The following is a 9,976-nucleotide window of genomic DNA, read 5'->3' on the forward strand; positions in this document are numbered from 1 at the left end:
CCACGCATGTGGCCTGGGTGGTCTGGGTTGGGGGTGGCCAGGGGCTGACACAGGTGAGAGTGTGCGTCCGTGTGTGAGGAGCTGAGTGCTGGGTGGCCAGGGTCACGTTAGGTGTGCGTGCCGAGGGCACCAGGAGAGGAGGGCTGCAGCCCACTCTGGTGTTGGGAGGCTGCGCCCAGGGCCCTCCCACACAGGTGCGACTAGGAGGCAGGTGAGTGGGGGGTCGCAGGCAGCCCCTGGCCCCTGTGAGGCCCCCCAGTGGGTCCCCTCGTGGGTACGAGGCGGGAGTGTCCACGAGCCCCTGTGGGTGTGGGGGGGGCAGGGGTGCCGCAGGCCCTGGGCGGCTGGAGGGCGCCTGTGAGGGAGGGGCAGCCCCGGCCGCCCAGCCCATGCCACCCCCTCCCGCAGGATGGACCACATCGAGGACACGCTGCAGCGGCTGCGGGAGGCCTTCAACGCGGGGCGCACGCGGCCGGCCACGTTCCGGGCTGCGCAGCTCAGGGCCCTGGGCCGCTTCCTTCAGGACAACAAGCAGCTTCTGCAGGACACGCTGGCCCAGGACCTGCACAAGGTGGGCCGGGGCGGGGGTGTCTCCAGGCAGGGGCTGCTGGTGTCCTTCCCAGGGAGGGGCTGCACCCTCTGTGGTGTCCCTGTCCTCCCTGAGGGGGTCCGTGCCCCCCAAGGTGACTAGCTGTGTGCCCAATTTTATTCCTATGTATTTAACACACCCTTCCCTGGCATGTGGTATGTGACAGGCACCTTACATTAACTCGTGGACACCCACAGCCTTCCTGTGGGGCAGGTTTGATTGCTGACCCCGTGTTGCAAATGGGGAAACTGAGGCACTCAGGGGTTCAGTCACTTGCCTGAGGTCACACGGCCAGGAAGTGGCAGATCAGAATTGCAGCCTGGCTCTAGGGCCCAGCTCCTGGCCCGTGTGCAGCTCCCGTAGGACCACTGTGCCACCACAGGGACTATCTCTATATGCCCCGGGGTTGGGGGGAGACCCTTCCTGCCCAGCCCTGGCCTGATCTCCCCAAACCCCCTTTGCTGCAGTCGGCCTTTGAGTCGGACATATCTGAGCTCATCCTCTGCAAGAACGAGGTGGACCTGGCCCTCAGGAACCTGCAGGCTTGGATGCAGGACAAGCCAGCTGCCACCAACGTGGTGAGCCCTGCTGGGGCAGAGGCTCCAGCCCAGGCCCCTTCCTGCCCCAAGCCCCAGCGAGTGGCTACTTTCTCAAGACCTCATCTTATCCTTTGGGACTCCCTCGCGCAGGGAGCTGGGGGCCCCGGGGTGCGGGGGTGGGTTCTGGGTGGTCGTCGGCAGAGCCTCATCGTGTGCCCTGTGCCCCAGCTCACGAAGCTGGACTCGGCCTTCATCCGGAAGGAGCCCTTCGGCCTGGTGCTCATCATCGCCCCCTGGAACTACCCCCTGAACCTGACGCTGGTGCCCCTGGTGGGCGCTCTGGCCGCAGGTGAGGAGGGGCTCCTGGACCCCATGCTGCCCTGGCCCAATCGCCTTCCCGAAGAGCGCCTGCAGAACACTCGCATGTGGTGCCTCCAAGTTCAGCCCCGGGTGGGGGGGGCTCGCCGCCCCCCACGACTTCCCCACCTGCCCTTGCAGGGAACTGCGTTGTGCTGAAGCCGTCAGAAATCAGCAAGGCCACAGAGAAGGTCCTGGCTGAGGTGCTGCCCCAGTACCTGGACCAGGTGAGGGTGGCCCTGCCCTAGCAGCACCCGGCATCCCCACACCGCTGCCCTGCCAGCCGAGGAGGACCTCCTGTCCCGGGTCTGCCCCTGAGCCACCTGTCCTGTCTTGCAGAGCGGCTTTGCCGTGCTGCTGGGCGGGCCCCAGGAGACTGAGCAGCTGCTGGAGCACAAGTTCGACTACATCCTCTTCACGGGTGAGGGCAGCCCTGCCAGGTCCTGCGGGAAGGGGACAGCCCAGAACACAATGGGGGGGACTGTGGAGGGAGGTGGTGGGAGGCGTATGGAGAGCTTGAGGTGTCACAGATGGCAACTGTCCTGGGCAGGCCAGGCCTGGGCAGTCTTGGAGACACGGGATCCTGGGGTGGCCGGGCCAGAGGCGGATCCCAGTGGTGAGGCAGGGTCAGCCCGGAGAGGTGAGTGGGGCAGGACTGGCCTGTGAAGGTCTCTGTGGAAAGGGAGGGGCAGGAGTCAGTTGCCTGGACCATCTGATGGGGCTGACCGTGTCCCTGGGGAGCACTGGGATAGGCAGACGGTCACGGTCACTGCTGACCCCACCGCCTCTCCAGGAGGCGTGAGGCCCCCGGGCCCAGGCCATCCTACCTGGTCCAGGTGACTGAAAGGCCACTCTGGTTTCTTTCTACGCCCAGGGAGCCCTCGTGTGGGCAGGATCGTCATGACCGCCGCCGCCAAGCACCTGACACCGGTCACTCTGGAGCTCGGGGGCAAGAACCCCTGCTACGTGGATGACAACTGCGACCCCCAGACCGTGGCCAACCGCGTGGCCTGGTTCCGCTACTTCAACGCCGGCCAGACCTGCGTGGCCCCTGACTACATCCTGTGCAGCCCTGAGACCCAGGAGCGCCTGCTGCCCGCCCTGCAGACCGCCATCACCCGTTTCTACGGCAACGACCCCCAGAGCTCCCCAGACCTGGGCCGCATCATCAACCAGAAGCAGTTCCAGCGGCTCCGGGCACTGCTGGGCTGTGGCCGTGTGGCCATCGGTGGCCAGAGCGACGAGAGCCAGCGCTACATCGGTGGGTCCCACTCGCCCGGCCACAGCCCACCCGGGCTGAGACCCTTCCACGCTGGAGGGGCCACAGCTGGGCCACGAGCCTGGGCCGGCGCCTGAAACCTCGGCCCCACCAGAGCCCAGCCCTGAGCCCCGGCTCCCGGTGCCACGATCCCCTGACGCCACGCTCCCGTGGCTGTGGTTCTCAGCCTGGGACGCCACAACCCCAAACTCAGTTCCCACAGCTCTGGACTCGTAAGCTCACACCCCAGGGCTCCAGGGCGCTAAGATCCTAAACCCCCGTCCCACCATCTCTGTCCCACGAGGCCGTGACTCCAGAGTCCGTGGGCCCACCACGCCCAGGTTCTAAACTCCCACGGCTCCGTCCTGAGCCCCACAGTCTCCTGGGCCTGTGCGGCTCAGCAGCTCACGGTGACGCTGCGGCTTCAACATTCTGGGTACTGTCACCTTGGACTCTGTGGTTCTAAGATCCTGTCACCCCTGACTGTGAGACCGAGGTTGGGGGATCCTCTGGGCCCCGTAGGCCGGGCCAGGCTGGGGAAGGCCCTGTGGTCCCTTGTCAGGGCCTCTGGGGACTTTCTTCCCTAGGACACCCCGAAGCCGGGCGTCCTGGGAAGTCAGGCCCTGGGACTCCCCGGCCTGGATTCCAGGGGGAGGTCGTGTCCCGGCTGTGGCCCCGGGGCTGAGCCGGCCCTGTGCCCGCAGCCCCCACGGTGCTGGTGGACGTGCAGGAGACCGAGCCGGTGATGCAGGAGGAGATCTTCGGGCCCATCCTGCCCATTGTGAGCGTGCGGAGCCTGGACGAGGCCATCGACTTCATCAACCGGCGGGAGAAGCCCCTGGCCCTCTACGCCTTCTCCAACAGCAGCCAGGTGGGGCTCGGCGCGCTGGGGGCAACAGGGGGCTAAAAGGGGCACACTGGCCACCCCCCTTTCGCAGCCCTTCTTGGAGGGCTTTAAGACAGCAGATGCCTCAAGTGCGACTATAATCCAGGTCACGTGGTACCACTGCATCCTGCACAGGGGGCCTGCAGAGGGGACTCAGGCAGGGTCAAACCCTGCCAGGTGCGTGGCCGGCCAGCCGTCTGTCCAGGGCACCTGGAGGAGGAGGTGCCCTTTTCCGTCTGGCCTGAACAGAGGGCTCCCTTTCCCTGGCCGTGCAAAGGTTGCATGGCAAGCAGAGCCCGGTATGGGGTTGGGGGGTGGGGCAGAGCTGGGCAGAGCCAGGCTGGTCGCGGTCGGGCCTGAGCGCTGTAGCGCTGCCCTCACCTTACTGCCATGTCTCAAGGCCAGGGGCTTCCGCCATCTCTGCGTCACGGAGGTCAGGAGCACCACGGCTCCCTAAACATCACTGAGAAGGCGCCGCCCCCTGGGAAGCGCTCTGTGGGGAGATGCTAGCTCAGTAGAGGGTGGAGAAGGGGCGGCCATCGGAGATGCTGGGGCCCCTCTGCCTTCCCCGTGGAAGGGTCGGGCTCAAACCCTCTTCCTGGGTGATTGGAGCCCACTACCCACTTCCTCCCCCAGGTAGTGAACCAGATGCTGGATCGGACCAGCAGCGGCAACTTTGGTGGCAATGAGGGCTTCATCTACATGACACTGACGTCCCTGCCGCTGGGGGGAGTGGGTGAGTCCCTGCCCTCCTCCACCGTGTCCAGCCCCCACCCCCAGGGAAGCTTGGGTTTAGTACCCCAGACCCAGGAAGTCCCTTCACTCACTGCTCAACCTCCATCCAGGTCCTGGGCCTCTCAAGGCCTCAGTTTCCCTATGTGTACAATGGCTCTTGGCAGGGCCTGGCTCTCTCTGAGCTCCCTGCCAGCTGTGGGCTCCTGGCCCGGGCAGTGGGCTGCTGCTGAGGCCGGCGCACAGGGCTGGGTGGGCTGCCCGGCCTCAGGGCCTCACTGCCTGTGCCCACGCAGGCAACAGCGGCATGGGCAGGTACCATGGCAAGTTCTCTTTCGACACCTTCTCCCACCACCGCGCCTGCCTGCTCTCCCACGCGGGCCTGGAGAAGCTCAAGGAAATCCGCTACCCACCCTACACTGCCTGGACCCAGCAGATGATAAGCTGGGCCCTGGCCTCCCAGAGCTGCACCCTGCTGTGAGCATCGCCTCCTCACAGCCCCTCCAGACCCCAGACCCTCAGGGCCTCGGACTGGTGGAGCAGAGTCACATGAAGGGGGCTGGGAGGCCACGGAGTGTGACCTGTGTCCCCATCACCCCACCCTCCCCAATTCCAGCCCTTTGCTCTTTTGGTCGCGGCTGGCGGGCCCAGTCCTGGAGGCAGCATCACCCAGACAGTGAACAAAGACTGTGCCTGCCTGCTTTGATCTGGCAACACCAAGCTGTGCAGAGCCCTGTGCCCCTCCAGGCCTTGTGCTGCTCTGTCCTCCAGCTCCCCTCCCGCTCTGCTCCACCCGGCTCCCTGCTGCTGCCTTCCCAGGGACCCCCCCACACCCATAGGGTCTCTGCAGCCCCCTTGGGCTCCCACGGCGGCCCCATCCACCCGGAAAGCTTGGATTTGCACCACTCCACTGCTGCAGCCTTACTGGGTGCCCGTGGGCAAGTCCCTTAACTTCTCCAAGCCTCAGTTTCCCTATGTGAAAGTTGCTGGAACCAAAATGGAGTCACTTAGGTCACATGCTAACAAAATGGAGTCCGGGGAGGCTATGAGGAAGCCTTCATGCGCATGTGCCTGTAACAGGACTTATCACAAGACATTGTTGCACGTAGACTGGTGAGACGACATATCACAAGAGCTTCCCCAAGAGTGCAGTGTCCCCGAGAAGATGCTTGTACAAGGACACGGACATAACAACGTCTCCACTGATGAGCACACACCAGCTCCTGCAATGAGCTGTGATCGATGAACCTTGTTTCAAAGCAACTTGTTTACATGGACTTGTCTTTGTCTTTAAAATCTTCCCTTTTGCCATGACACCCGCCGCCCCATCATAGCATGTGCCGGATTGCATTCCTTTGTGCTCTTCCCAAATAAACTCATCTGTTCCGGAGGGCCTGAGTGCAGTGGCGTCATCACAGCTCACAGCAACCTCACACTCCTGGGTTCAAGTGACCCTCCTGCCTCAGCCTCCTCTCAGTAGCTGGGACTACAGGCGTGCGCCACCATGCCCGGCTAATTTTTCTATTTTTAGTAGAGACGGGGTCTTGCTCTTGCTCAGGACGGTCTCAAACTTCTGAGTTTAAGCTCCTGAGCTCAAGCGATCCTCCTGCCTTGGCCTCCCAGAGTGCTAGGATTACAGGCGTGAGCCACCGCGCCTGCCCTGAGTTTCCTTTTAGGTGGACATTTATCTTGTAGGATGGGGTTCCCACCTGTCTCTTAGAGTTGGTGTGAGCAGTCAGCGGGTTCTAGGGCCCCAGGGTCCCCACTCTGGGAAGCAGCTGAGCTCATCCTTGGGCACTGAGGCCCTGGCTATGGAGGTGGCCTCAGCCACACACATTCTAGAGCTTCCCAGGGCCATGTTACAGTCTTGAGGTTGTCACGGCAGCCTCTCCTTGTCCATCAGTCACAGCATCCTGCTGCCAGGAGGCTTGGGGGTGGTCCCAGTGGGGGTCACGGGTCAGATTCAGCCACAGATGCTGGTTCCACATCTATGTGGTAATTGGCCACAGTCTAGAGTGGCCGATAAGAAAAATGACAATATGGGGTGAGTCCTCCTCCTGCCCCAACCCCAGGCCACCAGGCTGGTGGGAAGGGGTAGGCCAGGGCCCCAGGAACAGGCTGCGAGGAGAGTGCTGGCGAGGCAGATGGTGCAGGTGGACCTGTGCCCGGTGTGTGGCTGGGCTGGGGGTACCAGGCCTGGCCGTGGGGAGGGCACTGGGGGCATCTGTGTGGTGACCAGGGCAGCAGCCCCCTGGCAGCACCCACCATGGAGCTGACCAGCTACGATGAAGATGGAGGCCACTGGGGACCAGCACCCAGCCAGACCTCCTGATTTGGGGCATAAGAGAAATCCCAGATTCTTTCCTGACACCACGCAGGAGACGGATGACCGGATGACCAAGGGGCCACTTCCTGTCACCACTGCAAATGGGCTCAGGAGTTTTTAATGTGCTCTGGAAGAATATAAGAAGAAATGACACGTTCATTACCCCCGAGTGCTGGGGCCTGAAATCCATGCCGTCTATGCCCAGGTAAGAGTCGGGTTGCTGCACAGTGAGATCGTGAGGGCACAAATATGGTTTAGCTCACGGATGTGTCCACAATACCCAGGCAGAGCTGGCACACAAGCAGCCTCCAGAATGCCTGTGGGTGAATTAATGAAGGACGTGTGTGCGCACGTGTGTACTGGAGAGGGAGAGGAAGCGGGGCGAGACGGCGCTGTCCCTCTGTCCCGTCCGGCTTGCTCTCTCTGTGCTCCTACCCCCAGCTGACCACATGAGCCCTTTGAGGACAGGGCTGAGCTGAGCCTGTGCTGTGCTGTCCAGCTGAGGGTTGCAGGGCAGCGGCTGGATACACGAGCTTGCGTCTGGGATGGGAACCGGAGTCATCAGCAGACCGATGGTGTCTGCAGCCATCAGAAAGGGGTGGACAGAGGAGGGAGCCCAGGATTGGGCTCTGGGGCCTCTCACGGCCACAGGCTGTCTGGGGGCCGAGCAGAGCACAGCAGTGTCCTCTCTCCCAGGCCGTAAGAAGCAAGGGCTTTCAGAAGGGTGGAGCGCCGGGCAGACGAGGGAGATGGAGCAGGCTGTCCGGCCCTTGGCGATGTGGGGTGAAAGGCTGCAGGAGGGTTGAGCAGAGAGGGGAGTTGGAGCCCAGGTAGGAGGCCCCACACGCCCTCCTGGGCCAAGCTTTACAGACTCGTGGGCTGGCTTAGGTTCTGACCACCCCTTTCTGGGCCTCAGTTTCCCCAACTGCAGTAAAGAGGTTGGACCCATTGATGTCCACTGTGCTACTGTCCTCTGCCCTCACCCATGCCAGGGGCTGCCCCGTCTCCAGGGCTCGGGCCTGCCCTGCGCCCTCACTCCGCGCAGCGGCCCTTGGCCAGGAGAGAGCCTCGGCCCCACAGCCCGGGCAGAAGCCGAGGCCCAGCGAGTACCGACTCTCTCCAGCGCGCAGCCCGTCAGGGATCGGGGCCAGGGCCAGAGGAGGCCCCTCTACCCACTGGGGCTCAGAGGTGGGGCTCGGCCCCCTCCAGACTGTTCACGCTGTCGCATGCCTGTCGGCACGTGCAAACACAGGCACACGTCCCCAGACATGGGCACACGCACACGCACACACACTCTGTCAGGATTGGGGCTGCTGTTTCTGAGGCTTCCTGCACTGGCTCCAGGCCCCCCTTCCCATCTATAAACACCCACCAAAACAGGGAAGCTGGGCCCCAGCCAAGGGAAATGGAACTTTCCAGAGCCCCTGTTGCTGTCCTCCCCAGAGCTGGGGGCTCAGGACATCCTGACAGGAAGCTCCCTGGTCCCCACCAGCCCCCAAAATAGCCGGGCGTGCTGAGCAGGCCCTGCCCTCCTGAGAGGCCCCCCCCGAGTCAGCAGTGCCCCACAGCCTGGGTGGCCTTTAGAACAAAGACCCAGGCTTGGGACTGATAAAGCAGGGGTGGCCTGAGACCCCTGCCCTGAGCAGAGCGGGACTGGGGGGCTCACAGACTGCTCTGTCAACTGCCTCCCCCTCCTGCCCAGGCCTGGGCCAAGCCGTTCGGCCTCCTGGGCCTCGGTCCACACCTGCGAAGCTGAGCCGATGACAGCTCCCTTGGGGCCAGAAGGACTCAATGGCCGTCAGCACGGCCCCATGGTGGTCTCTGCCCTCCTTTTGCTGAGGTTCCAGAGCCCAGGAGGGGACGGCCCCGCAGCGAGCTCCCAGGGAGCCCCGGCCCTCTTGGTGCCCCAGCCTCACGCTTCACCCACCCCTCTAGCAACCTGTTCAGGTCCCACTGCCCCGAGGAGTCGAGGCACAGTCCCCATGAGCCCCGTGCTGAGTGCACAGAGCCCTGCGGGGTCGGGGGCGGGAGAGCCCCGCCACACAAAGAGCTGCGTGGGACCTGGGCAGCTTCAGAGAGGCTCAGCCTAGAGGGACCTGGCCAGCCGGAGGCCCCGGGGCTGGTGGCCTGGCATCTGGAGCAGGCCTGGGCCGGCCTGGGGAGCCCCAAGTTTGGTGGTGAAGAAGGGCTGGGACCAGAGCCAGCTGAAGGCCCAAGCTCAGGGCCCCAGGGCCTGGCAGACAGTGGGCACTGCTGGCCGGGCTGGCCGGCCCCTGGCCTGGCCTTGCCTCTCTCCTCAGTGACCTCTGCACTGTCCTCAGCTCCTCCCAGCAGACAGCTGAGCCTGGTGGGAGGGCTGGGCCCCAGGGCTGGGTGCGGGGACCTTGCCTTTGTCCTTCCCGGCTTGCCCCTCGAGAGCAACAGGGAGAGGGTGCGTGGAGGGGACACCCTGGGTTCCAGCCCCAGTCCTGCCTCCAGAGCTCTGTGTGCCCTTAGTCATTCCATCAGAGCCTCAGTTTCCACATCTATAAAATGGGTCTGAGGGTCACTTCCAGAACAGCAAACTGAGTCATTTGAGTTATACTGTCCCTAAAAATGGCCAAAAATACTTAATGAAACATTTTGAAATTTTGCTTAAAGTATCAAAAAGCTGTAAAACTGGACCCCATAGGACACACCCTTAGGCAAGGGTGACCCAGGAGTGACCATGTCCCTCCAGGAGCTGCAAGGACAGGACATTGCTGAGGTGGTGGAGGGAGGGGACTTGTCATCTGGGAGGTGCATGCCTCAATAGGAACTTTCAGTGGCTTGGTCCGGTGGTGGCCAAAACCAAGTCACCACCCCACTGCTGGTCTACCTAGTAACGTTAAGGAATGTGCCCCCTCTGGGCAGATTCAGCCTGAGGCTCTGCCAGGGTCTCCAGGCTGGACTCCAGGCCCCGGGCCACCATGGGCTGGACGCCTGTGCCTAACCCCCCTGTACCCAGCAGTCCAGAAAATCCTCTCTGGGGGAGGCTGTCTTCATGCCAGGCCTTAAAGAATCCCTGCAAATAATTTTCCAAGGTCATGTGCAGCTCCGCAGCGGGAGCCCTACCTGGCCCCTGGAGGCGGGGCTGTCCCTATTCCCAGAGGAGGGACCAAAGGCAAGGACAGCAGGCTGCCTGCTGGGCCTGGACTCAACAGGTGCAGCGGCGGCAGGTGGAGAGTAGGGCGCTGCCAGGCAGGGGCGGGACACCAGCACTCCGACCTTTGGCTGGACGGACCTCAGCCCGTCCCTGCTGTCTGCCGAC

The 9,976-nt window shown here is 63.4% G+C and overlaps 1 protein-coding gene across 3 annotated transcripts; it reads left to right on the forward strand.

The window, feature by feature from the left end:
* The first annotated feature begins 408 nt into the window (after positions 1-408).
* Positions 409-4,842, forward strand: LOC123642827 (aldehyde dehydrogenase family 3 member B2-like). 3 transcript variants are annotated; one of them, XM_045558301.1, is made up of 9 exons: positions 409-571; positions 1,057-1,167; positions 1,357-1,477; positions 1,627-1,712; positions 1,825-1,906; positions 2,360-2,746; positions 3,448-3,614; positions 4,266-4,365; positions 4,658-4,842. In XM_045558301.1, the coding sequence occupies exons 1-9, from the start codon at positions 410-412 to the stop codon at positions 4,840-4,842; spliced, it is 1,401 nt and encodes a 466-aa protein (XP_045414257.1). In that variant the 5' UTR covers position 409. The 3 variants fall into 3 exon arrangements, with proteins under 3 accessions (XP_045414257.1, XP_045414259.1, XP_045414258.1); XM_045558303.1 differs by lacking the exon at positions 1,825-1,906 and having other exon boundaries at positions 2,629-2,746; XM_045558302.1 differs by lacking the exon at positions 1,057-1,167.
* The last annotated feature ends 5,134 nt before the right edge of the window (positions 4,843-9,976 follow it).

This window comes from Lemur catta, chromosome 7 (assembly GCF_020740605.2).
Source record: "Lemur catta isolate mLemCat1 chromosome 7, mLemCat1.pri, whole genome shotgun sequence".
In the NCBI taxonomy this organism is placed as follows: domain Eukaryota; kingdom Metazoa; phylum Chordata; class Mammalia; order Primates; family Lemuridae; genus Lemur; species Lemur catta.

Coding starts and splice junctions, on each gene's coding strand:
- LOC123642827 (XM_045558301.1), top strand. CDS start 410: ATGGACCACATCGAGGACACGCTGCAGCGGCTGCGGGAGGCCTTCAAC. Junction 1,478..1,626: donor GGTGGGCGCTCTGGCCGCAG/GTGAGGAGGGGC, acceptor CTGCCCTTGCAG/GGAACTGCGTTGTGCTGAAG. Junction 4,366..4,657: donor CCTGCCGCTGGGGGGAGTGG/GTGAGTCCCTGC, acceptor GTGCCCACGCAG/GCAACAGCGGCATGGGCAGG.